Source organism: Paroedura picta, chromosome 4, assembly GCF_049243985.1.
Source record: "Paroedura picta isolate Pp20150507F chromosome 4, Ppicta_v3.0, whole genome shotgun sequence".
In the NCBI taxonomy this organism is placed as follows: Eukaryota; Metazoa; Chordata; class Lepidosauria; order Squamata; family Gekkonidae; genus Paroedura; species Paroedura picta.
The window spans coordinates 60,109,401-60,127,757 of NC_135372.1; the positions used below are offsets into that span (position 1 = coordinate 60,109,401).

General features: G+C 55.3%; 1 protein-coding gene across 1 annotated transcript; it reads left to right on the forward strand.

Moving 5' to 3' along the window:
• Positions 1-8,850: 8,850 nt before the first annotated feature.
• BARHL2 (BarH like homeobox 2) lies at positions 8,851-15,455 on the forward strand. The gene is made up of 3 exons (XM_077333061.1): positions 8,851-10,238; positions 11,956-12,181; positions 14,197-15,455. Exons 1-3 carry the CDS (start codon positions 9,632-9,634, stop codon positions 14,507-14,509), a joined length of 1,146 nt encoding a protein of 381 aa, XP_077189176.1. The 5' UTR covers positions 8,851-9,631; the 3' UTR covers positions 14,510-15,455.
• The last annotated feature ends 2,902 nt before the right edge of the window (positions 15,456-18,357 follow it).

The following is an 18,357-nucleotide window of genomic DNA, read 5'->3' on the forward strand; positions in this document are numbered from 1 at the left end:
AGTTCCCTTCAGCAATCCTTAATCGCATCTCTCTCTCTTTCCCCCATTGCCCATTTCTGCTTTTATTTTTCCCTCCCTCGCACAAATCCCCCTTTCTCTATAGACATTACACACGCACACATACATACATACATACATACATCCAGATTGTCTCCCCCTCCTTCGTGGAGACTTCAGGTAATCTGAAATGGCATTGACCCTTCTCATCCTCCCGATTACCTTTCTGAAGCATGAACTTGGGACGAAATCACACATCAGAAAATCCACTCTAATTATTTTGCAATGCCATCAGCACAGATCAATCAAGGCGGAGGAGGCACTAGCGGAATGTTCCTCGCAGCCATGGGGGCGGCCGGCAGCGGCCAGCCTGACTGACAGCTTTGGTAATTAAGTGATTGTATAGACCTCTCCAACTGTTCTAACAACCTTGTCAGGGCCTGTCTGCGGACGGAACAAGCTGAAATCAATGTGCTTTCTGCTCTCTGAGCATTTCTGATCATGTAGTCCGGAGCTGCAGTGGAAGACAGAAAGGGGGAAAGAGGGATTGAATTAATAATAATAATAAAGATCAAGGCGAAAATAATAACAGTTAAATGCTGGGTGCAGGGAGGGTGGGAAGGGCAAGTGGAAAAGTAAACTTTGGAAGAGAGGAAGAGAATTTTCCCCTCCAAGGCCACGTGGTCTGTCTATCATACAGAAGGTGGCGGAAGGAGATATTAAGGCCGTCCAGGAAGTGGTGCAGGCAAAGTTAATTGGCGTGGGAGGCACTATTTTACTCTAGTGTAAGCTCTCCTCGAGTAGAACCCAAGTCCTCAGGTGCAGAGAATGTAAACCAAGTCCCATTGATTTCCGTGAAGAGAAGGAAGCCCTTTAAAAAATTGCCACTAAAATCAATGGGACCTGCTAGTGACGGCGTGGATAAGGTCTTCGCCAGTAGTTCACGCTGCCCTGACTTGGGGTTGGGGGGTCAAGAAGAAACCAACTACCCTGTGTGGCGACCATGCGTGTGTGTGTGTGTGGGGGGGTAAGCCTGGCTTTTCAACTCTGCTCCCCGCCCCCGCGGCAGCGTTTCTGCATCTCCTTTGCGCAAGGCGGCCAGGACTCGGAGGTGCGGCCTATTTTCGGCCAGATTACGGGCAAGAGACTGTTGGCAGAGCGTAAATGTCAAGCAGCAGCTTTTAATAAAAGGGACGCTCATTCAGACTGTTACATTTCCCGGCCCGCCAAGAGCGCTGTGCCCCGCCGCCGCCCGGCCGCCTGGCTTGCCTTTCCCCAGGTGCCTCGCTCCAATAGCCAAGGCCAGTGCCAGATCTCCTCGGACAGCGGCGGCGGCAGTGAGAGAGAGAGAGAGAGAGATGAGCGCGTCTGCTCTGGGGCCAAGGCTACCTCGGGTCTCCTCCTTGAGGAGGGAAACCTCGATTTGGGGCCCCTGCGAGCCGAAGCTTTCTGGGGTGGACTCTGCAGTCAGCTGCAAGAAAAGCGCCAGCCGAAAAACCGCTCTAGCTCCGGGAAGCTTCAGCGATCTTCTGCCAAGCGCCTTAATAGCAGGCGGACTGTAAATGGCACCAGGGCTTTTGTTTTTTATGGGGTATGTGTGTGCTTTGCTTGCTTCAGACCTCCCTTCCTATTCTCTCGTGGCTCCCTCCGCATCCCTTCCCCCTTGCCAGACCGTGTCCCTCTCTGTGGAGGCTTGGGGCGCAGCGCTGGAACAGACCCCGCGGCCATATGCTGGGCCCTGCAGGGAGGCGGGCGCGGAGAGCGTCGTAGGCCTGTAAGGTTGGGAAATGCTTGAAAAGAGGCCCTTAGGTGGCCGAAGTGTGGCACGCTCTTCCCTGGGAAACTCTCCCACTCAGCTGAATGGGCCGGGACAGTTGGGCATTAAGGAGGCCCAGGATCGGGCTGCCCGCATCATCAATACACACAAAACAAACCAGATCCTGAGACAAGCCCCTCCCCGCTCTGCCCCACCGTCGCCGGAGACAAATTAGGCCAGCCAGCACACTTCTGGAAAGTTTCCCCTCACTTCCGCTCTTAGCTCCTCCCCCTCCTCTCCAGTGGATCTTCTCCATTCGGAGAGAACCAAGGAGAACCAAGGAAAACCAGGAGAGGAACCGCTAGGCTTTGGAGAAACCAGCCTCGGGAAAAGAGAGGGCGGGGAGGGGGGGGCTTTCTGTCTACCACAAATCCAGGCAGCGACGGGGAGGAGAACGCAGTTATCTGGTGGCGCATTTTAGCTTCCGTCTGTTTCCGTCTTCGTTTGTATGCCAGGGATCAGGGTGGCTCTTCTGCATACAAACGAAGGGATCAGGGTGCCTTTTCATATCAAGGGCAAATCCTTGTTCTCGTTGGGTCGATTAGGGATTTCCCCGATGGTTAGCGCCTGATTCTTTGTCCTTCAGAGCCCTCCTGACTTATAAGTGACCAGCCTCTCCCCTCCTTCCTGATGTAGCATTGGAGGACCCGACCTTGGCTCAAGAGGCTGGCCTGAAAGTTGGTCCGACTTTTTGCTCTCCCGGAGGAACAGCAGAAGGAGGTGCGAAGGGAGTAGGCAGGAGATCCCGTCCACCTCGGCCGCCGGCTGACCCAGGTCAGCACCAATCGTCCGAGGATCGATTGGCTCAATCCTGCCATTCCTCGTCCCTCCATCGATCCCTTGCAGCTCGATAGCATGATACTCTAACTGGTAGCATTCAATTTGTTCCAGTTACTACGCCCGGCTTAATAAAGCGATTGATTAGCGCTCAGAGTGCCGTTTTAATTAGCTGCTTGTTAATTAACGTTGGGGGACGAGCCCTCCCTCCTCTTTACTCCCTCCCCCTCTCCCTTTATTCTTGAGTAGCATCACTACAGATACATTTGGCTCCCTCCCCCGCCTTTCCCCCCTCCGCCTTCGAGCCAATCCCCCCGACCGGAAAAGGGGACTTTCAGCAAAGCATTGTTGAAAGAGAGTGGAATTTATCACTGAAGTTAAAGTTGCGGTGAAACATCCTACCGTTTTGTGAGCCCACTTTCATTTTCTGGATGAAATAATTTCTTCCCCAAAGAAGGTGCGGATCGAACTCGAACCCCAAGGCTCACCTCAGCAGGGGGCCACGTGTCAATTTCACTCTGCTCTGTCTTCTCCTCGAAGGGCCCGGCGAAAGTGACACGTCCGCCTTGGGAAGTTCTCCTGGAGTCTAGGCGTGCGCTCTGATATTTGACCTCGATAGGACTCCTGCCTAACGCATCCACTTGATTGGGCCGAAAGTCCCACAGTTTCGGTGCCTGCGACTGCATGCTAAGACCTTCGCTTGTGTAGCGCCTCCCCCCCCCCCTTAAGAGAGACCTTAGAAAATAGCAGACGTTTATTCTGGGTGGAAATAAATGAAGTTCGTAAGAGGCAGTCCCGTTGGCACCACCGAGGTGGAGCTTAGCCATTTCTTTTTTTTTTTTAAGATTTTTTTTTTAAAAGGAAAAAAGCAGGGGGGGGGGAGTTAAACATATATCAAACACGGCTAATATCGGGAGCTGAGGGAAGTCCTATCCACAATCGGCAGTAGGATGCTTCCTGTAAAGCACCTAATGCCCAAGAAGATCTAGTGTGGGATTTAAAAACAACGGGGAGGGGGAGCGGAACTTCCCTTTATTCCTCGATTCGCCTTACGGGAACAAAGAGAAAGCCGAAAGCGTTTAAAATACCAGAGAAGTGAGCGGGCATCCCCTGTCCCCTGGTATTCCCGCTGCCCTGGAGACCTGCAGTCCTTAGCTAGCGTGTGACTCCAGCGCTCCCTGGAAAATCCACCCCCCCCCCGCGGACAGGGGGAGCCACACTTTATAAGCGGGCCGCCCCAAAGCATTTGTGCGCAGGGGCCTGGTGCATCTGCTTCCCCCCTTAAGGATCTCTTCTATTCTTTACACACTTTGAGCGAGGAGTAAGCTAAGTGTCCTTCAGGGGGTTGGACTAGATGATCCTGGAAGCCCCTTCCAACTCTATGATTTTATGATTAACCACCCGGACAGATCAGCAAGCTTAAAACACAAGGTAAAACCTTAACAAAAATAATGTTTTTTGTTCGCTCACCAGACAGCTAATTAATAATAATAGGATTATCAGTTTAGCATTCCTAGCGCATCCCTGGCGCTTTCGGAGGACAGATGCATCTTTAGGATCGCTGGAGGGGAAGCAAGAAGCGACTCCTCGTGCTGGGCCCATCCACTTCCTCTCCCTCAAGCGACACGGACCAGACCTGCGTGTGCCACGGGAGGCAGGCGGGCAGGCCCTCTGGAACACCGCCCACCTGCCAAGGCCGTCAGTGCCAGACCCTCCTTCCACCAGGGAGGCGCTCATCTGCTCCCCCACTGGCCTTTCACACCTGTAGGGGGAAATCCCTGCTGCGTGCCAAAGAGCGCGAGGCCGCATCTCACTGACCGTCAGCCTCAAGTCCCTAACGCAGCTGGAGAAGCTAGTCCAGTATACAGCACGCTCCTTTAAGATGACCATGACCTGTATTGATCTAGGCATGAGTTACTTCCATTGAGATATATGTGTTTGTACATGTAAAGATCGGTTTGTCAGAGCAATGAGGATGCATTGATTGTAATTGTAAAACTCACATTAAAGTCAATTATTCCTTCGGCCTTTGGACACAGTCCATCTGGAATTTCTCTTGGTGAAGATGCAGCGAAATGAATTGGGGAACCGCAAAAGCGTTCGTGTCAATGGAGTTTGCTCGCAAGAATTTCCCGCTTGACTGTGTCCTTAGACGTTCAGGTTAATAACGAGGCTCTCCACTGTCTTTGCCATGGGAATTTCGCCCCCCTCCCCAAACCACAGGGATTGTTAATTTCTGAATAAGAAATAATACCACGTTGGAACCTCCTTGCTGGCTCGATGCCGACAATTAGCAGGAGAAAACCAGGAGGACGTTTTCTGTAGCTCTGTGTAACAGAGCCTTAAGCGTAACTAAGATCTTTGTGGAGACAATAGAGATCGCTCATGTTGCCGCCTAGTGGAAGAACGGGTCATTGCGGCTTTATTTGAACGGTTGGAGATACAGTGATTTCCAAAACTTTCTTTTAAGCCAAGGAATGCACCCGTTCGATCACCCGCTAAAATTCCCCGTTCCCCAGATTAGAATAACTTTCCCATAATATTTAGCTATTATCTGATACTTGCAAGGGGGGCCATTTGTGAGTTATTATTTCAGCATAAAAACTAAGCACGAAGGAAGACATATGAAAAATAACTTTTGTTAGAGGGAGTAAAGTCGGATTTCTGGTTTCTCTATGGCGATTCTATGGCGACGGCAGGCTAGCTAGTAGCCCACCATGGAATTCTATTGGAATGCACTCACATCCTGAAATCGCAAACCCTGTGGGGCCTGTGCATGCGAACACCGAGGGAGAAGGAAACGCAGGTGCCTTAAACACGCCCACACGCGAAAGAAAGGTTTAATTACAATGTTTCCCACATTGTTTCAACTGCTACAACTCAAAATTAACCTGTATTTGTGTGTGTGTGTGTGTGTGTGTGTGTGTGTGTATGGGGGGGGGGGGCGGGAGAGTTCAGTTGCTTTCCAGCTGCAGTTGTTGCTTCAGCGGTCCAACTTCTTTTGTGATGACGAACCCGACCAGTTGGCCAGGGAACTCTCCTAAAAGAGGGGGGAAGACAGAAATAATTTAAATATAGAGACTTTATTTGTAACATAACCAGAAGTCATTTTAAAAAGTGCTTTCAACCGAAGGAGCAAAAAGAAGGCGGCCACGAATACATCCCTGTAGAAAATCATCAAGCCATCTTCAAACGGGAGTTCTTCCCTCCCCGGCCCCCACGCGCTTAATTTCCCAAAACTGTAACCCTATATTTACACTCTCATTAGCACACAATCGATTTAAGTTGTTGTTAAAATGCAGACTTCGGGAGGATCAGACTGAACATGCTCCCCCACCCCCTATTCCTCTTGGAAAGAATAAATGGACCTTCCTCCGTTTGACCCATCTCTCTCTCTCTCTCTCTCTCTCTCTCTCTCTCTCTCACACACACACACACACACACAGACACACTCTCTTTCATACACACCCAAACACACAGCCGCCACCCATGTTGCCCGTCTCCACGGGGCGATTTCGATTCCTCGGGGAAAGGGCCCGTCTTCAAAGCCTGGCCGGAGAGGAGCAGGACCGTCCGGTTCCAGCCGTGCTTGGTGAAGGAGCCCGTTGGCCCCTCGCCCTTCGCAGCTGCCCCGCGCCACACTCTGCCCGCAGCGGCAGGCATGAAGTTTCCCGGGCAGGTGCCAGCGATCCCCTCTGCACCTCGAAGGCTAGAGAGCAACGTCCTTATGAGCCGCATCTCTCCCTCCTTCCTCTGCAGTCTTCCCTGTTGCGGGAGAGGCAGGACTTCGCCCTTGGCCGGAGGAGCAAAAGACACGGATTGAGCGGCCCGTCTAAACATAGCAACCCCCCCCCCCCATCCCTCCCCTGGGCGACACCTTCCAAGCCCCCCCCGCCCTCCCCCCAGCTTCAAGAAGAAACCCCAAAGAACCTGCACTGAACTATTGAGAGAGGGGCTCTGGGAGAAATCGATCGTGTCCCTCTTTTGGGGGGGACTTTTCTTGTCGAGGCTGTTAAACCCCCGGAGACTCCACGTTGCCCCGTTCCCCGCGCCGTCCCTACGTCCTTTGTCGCCTGGGCCATTGCCGATCCCGAACACACTTCTACTGGGCAGGGAGGGAGTCCCTTGGCACCATGGTGAGCTGTGGGCAGGTCACCGGTTGTGTCTGGCTTGTCGGCGGAGAAGTTGGTGCGCTTTGGGTGAGTCAGCCGCTGAAAAGCCTCCCCCCCATGCTCCCCATTATTACAGACCGAAAACCGACCCTCTCTCTCCCAGAACATTTGGCACACCGATCACCTTAGCCTGACGCAGGGTTTTCTCCGGTAAAAACAATATGACCAGCGGGAACCGCCGGGCCAGCCTTCCGGGCTGCCTGCTGCCTCACTACAAGCGATCCCCAGCTTGACCTGTGAGAGGAGATAGTCCTTGGGGGAGCACAGTGGGGGGAGGGGGGCTCAAAGCCGTAGGGACACCCAAGGTAGACAAACGGGGCTTTCCGCTAGCCGTTCAAAGGCACCCCGAGCCATCTTCTCTTGGCGCCAGGACCTCTGCCAGTTCTCGGCGGAAGAGAGGCGAGGAGACCCCACTCAGGTATCTGCTTTCGCTCCGCCAGGTCACGTCGCATCTGGAGGCTTCTCTGGACGGAAGAGAACTCTGCTGGCAGTGGCCACTGGCTCGCCTCCCTTTGGAAACGCAGCCCACCAGCCAGCCTCCTCCCCAGCAATCTCTGGAAAGCAGGCGGGGACCGAGCTCCTCTTCTCTCCTTCTGGTCTCCTTACCGCAAACCGCCTTGCAGAGATGCAGCCCGAAAGACCCCCGGGCTCAATCCCCCTCTCTTTAGAATGGGAAGGAACATTTAGTGGATGCTTTTTTAAAAATTAAAGAAACGTCTATCCTATTTATGCAATCTCCTTTTGTTTCCTTCTAAAAAAGATTGAGACGGTCGAAGAAACCCCCGGTGCTTTGGGTTTTCTGATTTATGACTCAGAGAGAGAAAGAGAGAGAGCGATTTCTCTCCTTGCCCCCAACTACAGGTTTACATTAGAGTCATGGTGGGTCCTTACAACGGGAATTCGGAATAAAACTGCAACTCGCTGAACTTTGAATCATTCATTAGCACCTTATAATTACTCAGCTAATTAGGTTGACACGGCACTTAATCAGGAATAATGCGTCCTCTTGTCACTGGCACTTCCCATTACTCTGACATTCAACAAGAGACAGGTTGGAGTCGTGTTGGAGAGAAATTAACACAAGTTGCTACCCTCCAAGCAGCTCCTTGCCTACCCCAACCCCCCCCCCCCCCGCCCACGCAGTCCCAGGCGGCTCCGCAGTAAGTGCTCCGCTTCGAATCGGCGGAACCAGGGGAGCAAAGGGAGCGAGGGGGTGGCAGTGGGTGGACCCCACAGGTCGAAGGAGGCCAGACAGACCACCCGCTGTGCAGGTTGCAGGTTGCAGGAGCGTTTCCCATCCCTGAGTCAGGTCCCCTTCCAGATTCACTCAGGCTTCCGCCGGGGATTTTGCGCCCTTGGGGGAGCTGGGCAGACCCCATCCGCTGTACTGCGAGGCAAAAGGCACTCGCACCCACCCTTTCCCCCCTCTCCAAAAGTGTGGGGCACAGACGGGCCACCGTGGCCAGAGGCCACATAAGGGGAGATGGGGCCGGAGCCTGATGCGCGAGTGGACACCGTGTCTGGGCACTCGTTTCGCTCTTGCAGTGTATTCTCTGGACTGAAACCGCGGGGGCACGGGAGGCCTGGCTGGGAGCGCGAAGCAGAAGAAGCTGCAACTGGCCTCGCTCGCCCCTTGAAAGGACAGCCTGCCTGCCTGCCTGCCTGCCTGCCCTTTGGAGAAAGAAGGCTTCCCACGACGGACTCTTGGGGGCCGCCTGGCCAGGCTGAGGCTCACACTTGTGGGGGGGATGGGGCGGGGGAGCGGCGCAGGCTCTGCAAAAGCACAGTCGCCGGTCCTGCAAGTGACAGGGGGGGCCTCCCGCCCGGCACCGTCTCCGGCCTGCCTCCACGCCGATTGGCTGCCAAGGGCGGCGCGTCGGGCCCGAGGGTGGCGCCGGCCAATGGGGGGCTCTCCCTCCCTGCCGGACCCCGCCGGAGAAAAGGGGGCCACGAGCAGGCCCTGCGCGAGCGGGGGCTTATAATAAGCGGGGCGCGGGCGGCTGGCCATGGCCGTGACGTCACGGGCGGAGCCTGGGCGCCCGCGAGGAGCCGGCTGGCGCGCGGAGGAGGCAGGCAGGCAGGCAGGCAGAGGCAGGCAGGCAGTGGCCGGGCGGGCCGGGCGCCTCCTCCTCCTCCTCCTCCTCCTCCCCCGCCCCCGCCTCCTCCGCACCACGCCTCAACTTTCCAAGAAAGTTCAATAACTGCTCCCGGGCGCAGGCGAGCGGGCGAGAGTGGCAGAGGCAGCCGGCGACGGGGATCTTCGGGCGCTGCGCCGGCCTGCCACGCCAGCCTTCCTGCGGCCAGCGCAGCCGCCGCTCCAGCCACGCAGCTTCCTCGGCGCCGGCTGCCAGGCGATGCGGCGTAGTCCGCCCGGCCACCGGCCGCCGCGCTCCCTGAGCGGCCCCTGAACAATACGCTCCGCTCCGTTCCGCTCGGGCGCCTGGCGGAGGAAAAGCTCGGGCGCCGAGGGAGGGAGCGATCCCAGCCGCGGCAGAGCGGGCCCGTCGCGCCTCTTGCGCCCGCATCCCCCCTGCTCCTTCTTCCCCGGCGTCCCCTTGGACGTTTCCGTTTAATCCCTGCTTTCCCTTTCACCTGCCTGCCTGCCTGCCTCCCGCCGCCATTCCCGGGCTCCCGCTCCTGCCCCCCTTCTCCCCGTTGGAGCCCGTTTCCTTTAAGACTCCGACCACCGGCGGATTCCGGGCAGACCCGACCTTGAGCCGGTGTGTTTGTTTGCAAAGCGCTCCTTCGCTTCAACTTCTGACTCCCCACCCCCTTCCCCCATCCCTCTTCCCTACCCCCCCCCCCCCAACCGCGCCAATACCGTGTCCGGAGCCCGCGGGGGATGACGGCGCCGCTTTGAGCCGCCACCATGGAAGGATCTAGTGGCTCCAGTTTTGGCATCGACACGATTTTGTCTAACCCCAGGTCCGGGAGCCCGGGCATGATGAACGGAGACTTTAGGGCGGCCCATGGCGAGGCCCGGGCAGCGGCGGCGGATTTTCGGCACCAGGCCACTCCGTCGCCCTGCTCGGAAATTGACACGGTGGGGACAGCGCCCTCCTCGCCCATCTCGGTCACCGCGGAGCCGCCCGAGCAGCCGCCGCCGCCGCCGCCGCATCTGGCGCCTGACGCGCTCCCGCCGCAGCATCACCACCTCCACCACGGCCAGCATCCGCCGCCGCCAAGTTTGCAGCCGTCGCCCCAGCAGCAGCCGCCGCCGCCGCCGCCTCCGCTGGGCCCGGGCGGCTCTGCCCCCAGGACTGCCACCTCTTCTTTCCTCATCAAGGACATTTTGGGAGACAGCAAGCCGCTGGCGGCGTGTGCCCCGTACAGCACCAGCGTGTCTTCCCCGCATCACACCCCCAAGGCGGAGAGCAACGCAGCCAGCGACGGCTTCCGGCCCAAGCTCGAGCAGGACGACGCCAAAGCCAAGCTCGAGAAGCGCGACGACGCCCCCGGCGAGCTCAAATGCCACGGTGAGTGAGAGGGAGAGAGGGAGGGAGGGAGAGAAGGAGCCAGCCAGCCCCGGCGGCTTGGGGGGGCATTGCCCGGGTTGCCAGCCTCCCCTCCCAGCCTTCGCCATGACGGTCCAGCTGGGGGCTTCCTCGCCGAGGCCGCGATAGGAGACGGTTCCGGCGAGCACAGCTCAAGCAAGACAAGCCCAGCTAGAAAGGGGGGGGGGCAGGTGGGAAAGGCCCCAAAGGTTGCCTTAAAAAACAAAACAAAACAAAAAAGCAACCCAAACCCCAGACCTCTAAACAACAACAACCCCCCCAAAAAAATATTGAGTGCATTTTCCCAGAGCAAGTCTGTGCTTCTGTTTCTTCTTCTTCTTCCTTCAAAAGCGAAAAGAAAGTTAGTTGCTCATGGGGTAGGACAATCCGGACGAGGGGGTGTCCTTCAGCAGCAACAAAAGGCTGGCCGCGTGTATTTAATATCTGGGGATGCAAATGCCTGTTTCCAAATGCCATATCTCGGCGTGTTTTCTAAACGCCGCTGGCAGGGGCTTAGCGGCCCTTAATTAATAAGACCGGCTTAAGGGGAGAGTTAAAAGAAAGCGAAGGTTTGTGGGGTTTTGGGAATCCAGTTGTTTAGGTCAGCTTTCTTTCGTTAAAACCGAAGCCCTTGAGTGTCAGAGAATTTTTAAATGTGGCTTGTGGGTATTGCAATAAAAGTACTCTTTTCAAGGGTGTGGGCAAGTAAAATTCTGTTGATGGTTTAAATAAACCCAAAACCCCAAGGGAATCCTTCTAATCGAGAAAGGCGCCTTTGAAAAGCGGAGGTAAGAGCCGACACATTTTGCTAATTTTGCAGCCTTCAGATATTTTGCAGGGTCTCAGAGAAGGGCACTCCAGTCGGTTCTCCCTTTTGCTATTTTGGCATTAGCATAAGAGGGTCCCAAAACAGATGTACAGCCTCGTCTAGCAATTTTTTTTTTTGGTTGGTTAGTTGGTGCACCAACCTCCCCAGTGGGTCAATTAGAGAGATTATTGTTCTTCCTGCCGGGAAGATCAAGGAGCGCAGAGAAAGAGAGTGAGAGCAAGAGAGAGACAGCCTAAGTGTGTGTGTGTGTGTGTGTGTGTGTGTGTGTGTGTGTGTGTGTGAGTGTGGAGAGGACAAACACAGATGGATTGGCATATCGATCTCCTGACATTGCCGCACAAAACGGAAAATAAACAAAGAAAGCCAAACCCCAAAGTGGATGAAGACAATCTCGACACCTCCCCGCAGTCACCTGCCCGCTTGCCCGCTTGCCCGATCTTTAGCTCCGTGAGCCCCCCCCCCCCGGAAAATCTTTATGCCACACTTGAATTCTAGGGACCATTTTCCTGATGCACATGGGAAAGGGGGGGGGGACAAGAATGGCCTTCGCCAGAAAGAGGGATATTTGGATGACGGAAATGGCCACAGAGCATCAAGTCTGCATCTCCATTATACAGCCTGTTAGGGAAGGGGGGGGGGAAGGGTTTTTTCTTTCTTTCAGATAACTTGAGCAGTTGTGACCAGCTTTATTAGGGGGCGAGGGGCAAGAGGGCCGATTTCAAGGCGTCCTGTTCGGCTGCAGCCGGGTTTCAAACCCCCACTTTGCTCGCTGCTTCTGTCTTACGTGGGCCGCCCCAGCCTCCTGCCTCCTGCCTTCCTGGTACCCCTCCATTCCTCCCCTCTAAATCTGAGCTTATGACTTCCTCGTAGGGACAAAAGAAGAAGGCGATCGTGAAATAACCAGTAGCCGGGATAGCCCCCCGGTGCGCGCCAAGAAGCCCCGCAAAGCGCGGACGGCCTTTTCGGACCATCAGCTCAACCAGCTGGAGCGGAGCTTCGAGCGGCAGAAGTACCTGAGCGTGCAAGACCGCATGGACTTGGCGGCCGCCCTCAACCTGACGGACACCCAGGTCAAGACCTGGTACCAAAACCGGAGGTAGGGGAGGCCAGCCCGGGGTCAGGTGGGGGATGTCTTTGGCTGTTCTCCACGTGTCCCGCTATTGCCTTTTCCAGCGCCTTTGTATGCAAACAGATTGTGTGTGCGTGGTGTGTGTGTGTGTGTGTGAAATGGAAGCCCAGCCAAGACTCGAACTCGCAGCCCGGAGCGAGCTGGGGGGAAGGCACGCTGCGTCTCAGGTCTTGCGCCTGGCCTGGGGTCCCGGTGAGCTGGAGCCCGAGACTGCAGGAGGCAAACGCCGCAGGAGGGGGGGGGGGGTTCGTGCGACTCGGCCTCGCAGCTCAGGCGCCCATTGCTTCCCTCGCCAACCCCAGGCCTCGCTTCCGTCTGGCCAGTCAAGAGAGAACCCCCCCCCCCCGTCACCGGTCGGGCCGGCGGATGGCTGGCGAAGGCGATGGCCGACGGAGAAGGCCCTAGGGGGCGAACCCACTCAGGCCACCGGCCGGGCTCCAGCGTTGCCGGCCGCCCTGCCTCCCCTCGGCCTCTCCCGCCAGCCTTGGGCTTAGCATCTCACCGAGCGCCTTGCCGAAGCCCGGGGAGGGGGAGGGGAGGCGCGTTGTGGCGTCAGGGCTTGTGTATTTTGTAAGCAACAAAAAGTCAACAGCAACAAAGGCGTCTCCGGAGTGGGGGAAGAAGCAAGGCGGCGATTGCTAGTTTCGCGCAGACGACGAGACGACGGGGGCTGGGAAACCGCGTCCAGTTGTCATCTTTGCCATAATTTTCTGTCTCATTACATACGGTTGCAACCACCCTAATTCTGTCGGAAAACATTAGTGTCATTTGTCGCCAATCTAAACAGGAGCGCCATGTTTATTAATTGGGCTGCAGTTGCGGAGCTGTGGGTCCGGGGATGTTGCCAGGGTGTGCGCGGATCCACCTGCTCGCAGTGCGGGGGGGGGGGGGGGCGTCGTCTCTGAAGAGGGACAGGACCAGAGTCGGGGAGTGGGCTCCAGGTACCCCTGGCGCTCCAGCGGCCCTAGCGCCCTGGAATCATTGGCTTGTTAGACACAGAACAGCCCAGGTCGATTATTTATAACTGCTCAGGTAAAAACGGGGGGGGGGGGGAGGGAGGAGAGGGAAAGCTAGGTCTGCTGAAATTGCTTCAATACCTTGACTCCCCCTTTAAAAAAAAGCTTTTTGGGCCTAGATTTTAGAACCAGACCACTCAGTGTCCCAGCGTTCTGAATTCTTCTGCTTCCGGAATGCCCGTCTAGAATCCCTTCCATTTCAGCTTGATTTGTGGTGGGAGGACAGACGGAACTCCAAGCTGATCTCTCCCCGCCAGCGCCACTTAGCTGAGGTGTAGATAAGAGGCCTTTTTGGGTTTTGTGTGTATATGTGTGTGTGTGTGTGTGGGGGAGATTCGCTAGGAAGGGGACGAGTGATGGAGCTTTCAAAGGGCGAAGGCGCTTCTCGACCTGTTCCCTTTAACTGGATTGGTGGGATAGTTGATTTCTTATTGTTACAGTTTGGGATTACTATTTCCAAGTTTACCGGCCCCACTGGCTGCCTGAACGGCATAGGAGAAGAAGTGGTTGGGGGGAGGGGAGGGAGAGGAGAGAAGGCGACGGCTGGTGAGACTAGGGCAGATATTTCAGTGGATGTTCAGTTCAACTGGGATTTTTACTAGGTGAGCCCTCCCCCCGCCGCTGCCCCCGTTCTCCCCTGCCCTCTGTCCTTGGAAACACATCTCTGTTAAATCAAGGGCCGGTGTTTCCAAGAGACTGCGTGCTATTCACGCCTGTGCATCCCGGTCCTTCCCGTCAGGATCCTGCTTGGATAGGTCCTGGGGCTCTCAGAGGCAGTTGGGTTGTTGTGTACCCAAACGAAATGAGTGCGGGGCTAGGTCGAGCCCACGTGGCCCTTCCGAGTCTGCTCCTTCGACAAAAGGGGCTTTGGAGGGGGGTCCCATTCCCTTCTGCAACCCCCCCCCTCCGCGCTCCGGCTTTCTCCGGGCCTTGGCTAGCGGCTGTCCTCTCCTCCCTTTCTTGCAGGACCAAGTGGAAGCGGCAAACGGCCGTGGGGCTGGAGCTGCTGGCCGAAGCGGGGAATTATTCGGCTCTGCAGAGGATGTTCCCGTCGCCCTATTTCTACCACCCCAGCTTGCTGGGCAGCATGGACAGCACCACGGCCGCCGCTGCCGCCGCCGCCATGTACAGTAGCATGTACCGGACTCCGCCGGCTCCTCACCCCCAGCTGCAGCGGCCTCTGGTGCCCCGCGTCCTGATCCACGGCCTGGGGCCCGGCGGGCAGCCGGCCCTCAACCCCCTGTCCAACCCCATCCCGGGAACCCCTCATCCGCGGTGAAAGAACTCCTCGCCTCCCCCCCCCCCAGGCCCTGGCTGCCCAGCCCCTCCTCCGAGCAACAAAAGGAGCCGCGTGTGTGGGTGTATGGGGGGAGGGCGGTCCGAGCTGGACCTTCCTCGGGCAGCCGGTCCGCTTAGAGCGCAGAGACTCTGGAAGCAGTAAGTGAATTCCGGCGAGGGGGTGGGAGAGAGGGGGGAGGGAGGAGAGACCCCGTCAGACACGGCAAAGACTCTTGAGTGACACAAAGGAGAGAGAGAGAGAGAGAGAGAGAGAGAGACAACGACGACGACAACCCCTCCCCCAACCCTGATCTCAGAAGCCCAGGAGGGGGGCTGGGCCGGGCTGCGAGGGAAACGGAGAAGTTTGCACTGATTTCTCATGACCTTTTTTTCTTACTGAGACGTGGCATGCTCCGTGTTCTATATATATATATATATAATATAAATATATATATAGATATAGATATAAATAATGTACATTTTGAAAAGGCTGGAGTGCGAAGTGATATATCATATTTATTATATGTTGTCCCCAAAACAAAAGTCACTTTTATGCATTAGTTTAAAAAAGAAAGAAAAGAAAGAAAACCCACAAAAAGATTTTCCCCTCCTCTCCTCTCTCCTCTTTCATTTTTTTTGATTCAGTAAGAACAAATGCTTAGATGACAAAAAAGTATAGATTTTTTGATGACTGAAAATGGCAAAAAATGAAAGGAAAAAAAGAAATAAACTTTATCTTTTTTTAAACAAATGCGCAACTGTAAGCAAGCTGATTTCCCTGGGGGGGGGGGCTTTTTCGGTCAACCAGGCGGGGCTATTTCAGTGGCCTGCTGGGGGAAACAACAGACGAACCATCCTGCTGAAGCTAGTTTGGACGAGAAGTCGACTAATCTTATGGGGAGGTTGTCCTCCTATCCCCCCTTGGGCAAGTCGGCAGCACAGGGTCCTTTTGGGGAGCGGCTGTACAGGGGGGAACGGGGAAGTTATTGTGATTAGGAGGGGGGATTTGCATTCTTTCTTGAAGAGCGCGTGCTGGCCGAACGAGCGACCCGCAAGGTGGGCTGCTGAGTCCCGGCTGGGTTGCCTCGCCTCTGCGGACGACTAGTGGAAGGGACGGCCCTGGGCTCGGGTTGCCCTGCCAGCGGCTTGCCATGGAAGGGGGTGGGGGAGAGACCCGCGGTCCGCCAGCCTGGCAGCTGTTCCGGGGCCGCAGGAGTAGGGGGGAGCGGTGGAAAGACAGACAGGAAGCGGGCGAGGCGCGGGTGGCCCCGAGGGGCGCGAACCCGGGCAGGAGAGAACAAAACCCGATCCGATCCACAGCCCCCGGCGAGGGAGGGGGGAGAGCTTTGATCTTCCCCCTGGCGGGTCATTCTCTCTTTGCCCCTCCCTTTCCAGGCTCCAAGAGTGTTTCGAGATTTTAATTTTTTAAAAAAACATCCCCTCCCCCGAGTCAGTTCTTGGTGGCATTTGTTATACTTGGGAGCCGGCGGTCTTCCGACGGGGCGGGAGCAGCAAAGGGTGTCGGGACTGAAAAGGTGCCAGGGAAGAGGCGAGGAGGCCAGCTGGTCCCCCCCCCCCTGGCCTGCTCTGCCTGGGCTTGGGCCTTTCGCCACCTCCCCACTCGGCTAGTCCAGGCGCATCAGCCTGCCGAGTGCCGAGCCATCAAAACCCAAGCTCAGGAGAAGGAACCTGTCTCTCCCCCACCCTCCTGAAACCCAGAAAGATATCCAGCAATTACCTATAAAACATTCATAAGGCCAGTCCAAGATGATCGGCTCCTCAGAGGCTTGTGGTTGGCTCGCGGGGGCTGACTGGGGGGAGGAGGAGGAGGAGGAAGAGTGCGAGGTGATGGGGGGGGGGGAAGAAAACAGGCAAAAGGCCCCAGGACACATTTAATTTGAGCTTTGCTCAATAGAGAGCGGTTGGCTGATTTTTCTCTCTGCCCCCCCCCCTCAATAAATTCGCCTTAAAAACCATCTTGACCTTGGCGGCTTGTTCGCAAAAGGGGAGGGGGGGACGGTCCGGTAACGCCCACTTCATTTTCGGCTCTTGTCACCGCGGCCCCTGACAAGGACGCCGCCGCCGGGGCTATGGAAGACGAAATGACCCCGGGAGCCATCCTCGCTCACGACTCCCCCCCCCGACCCCCAGCCCAGTCTCGCTGGCTGCACTAATGAGGGCCTCAGAAGACCTCCCAACAGCAGCCCCCGAACCCTGCGGAGCCGCCCTCGAGGGAAGACCCCTCGCGGGAGCCCCAGCACTAGCAGAGGACATTTACACAGGAGAAAGGGAGAAGCCGATCTTAGGGGACCCTCCCCAGTGATTGCAGCGGGAGAGGCGTGAGCGGGCGGTTCCGCCTCCCCCGGCAAGGTCTTCCTGCTAGCGGGATCGGGTCCAGAGAGATGGGTGTCCAGCTGAACTCCCCCATTTAAAATCAAACAATGGAAGGGCATCCGTGGCAGAAAGCGGGAAGTTTTCATCGGTGGCATAAGGCTGGACACCAAATGTATTTTATTTAAGTCAATGAACTGATGCTAAAGTTAGAGGTTTTTAGCAATCGAGCTCGGACAGATTAGTTTGGATTGAGTGTACAAAAAGAAAGCTGGATTTTAGCTGAGTTCGAGTTGCCTATTAAATCAGGAGGAAAAAGAAAAACTTATATAAAAACAATCATATACACTAAAGAGAGGCAAATATTTTAAGGCAGGTTTTCTGAAAAGCTGAAGCGATGGCCAAAGTAATTTGAAAACGCTGCTGTCCAGGGAATGAAAACTCAGCATGAACAGCCTCTTTTTAGAAGCTGTTCTTCCACCAGATTTCTCCCTTCAAACAAAGCACAGTGGCAACATATTTTGGAACCAACTCGAGCAGGGAGGGAGGCTAAAATGCGTGAGAGAAGGGCAAGTCAATTTTTTTCCAAGGTAAAGAAAATGTGTCTTTTCCATTGGTGGTGTGGGGGTTGCTTCAAATGTTGAGCGACTTCCTAAATGTTCACCCCCCCCAAAAAAAAAGACCGTTGAACTGTACAGAAGCTTTCCTAGAAAATCAACACGCGCTCTCTCTCTTTGGCTTATTCTTGCTCTGCGGTGAAATCTGAACTTTTCACTTCGCTAATAAACAATTTTGATTGCTTCTCACTTAAATTATGAACAAGCTACATAAACCTACTTCATTAGACGCCTTTGCTAGCTTCTAAAGCTAATTAAAAGAGGCTTTCCTTAGAAGAAAAGGGCTCGGCTCAATGTTTAAAAAGCTACAGATGCGCACTCATTTACATGCACTCAAGCAGGACAAAATAAAAACGAATCCTGCAAGCTTGTTCTTTCTTTTCTTCTCCCTCCCATTCCTAGTTAACAAGCTCTCTCAGAGTTAAATAATTAGCAAAAAACAAAAACAACAACCAACCAACCAACAAACAAAAAAACAAAGTAGCAAAGGAATTGAGGATGGCCTGCGTTCAAGGAATCCACTTCTTGTACCACAACCCTTACTTTGGTCTGGACGCCATACATTTTTGGGGTCCACTATCAAGACGTACATTTAAATACAGTGCATTTCTATGTTTCCTGCAGGGCTCAAAACTGCTGCTTCTGTGAACCAGCTCACTCTCTATGCTTGTCCCAGTTACCGAGGGAAACTCTCCCTTTGCTTTCCACCCAATTCAAGACCCAATTCCCTGTTGGAGATGCAAAGGAACTGCCTGAGTGTCAACGAAATCACTGAAATTGTGCTGTTGTTCTTTCATCAACAATTGCTTTGGTTTTAACGCCGTTTGGGTGTACAGGTGGAGCTCCAGTCTCCTTTTAGAGACGCCCAGAAGAAGGAAGGCCTGGGTTAGTAAATCCGGAA

What these genes read in the sequence shown, in the direction of transcription:
- BARHL2 (XM_077333061.1), top strand. Translation starts at nt 9,632, where the DNA reads ATGGAAGGATCTAGTGGCTCCAGTTTTGGCATCGACACGATTTTGTCT. An exon ending in CGGCGAGCTCAAATGCCACG is followed by an intron (nt 10,239 to 11,955) that starts GTGAGTGAGAGG and finishes ACTTCCTCGTAG; the next exon opens with GGACAAAAGAAGAAGGCGAT. An exon ending in ACCTGGTACCAAAACCGGAG is followed by an intron (nt 12,182 to 14,196) that starts GTAGGGGAGGCC and finishes CCTTTCTTGCAG; the next exon opens with GACCAAGTGGAAGCGGCAAA.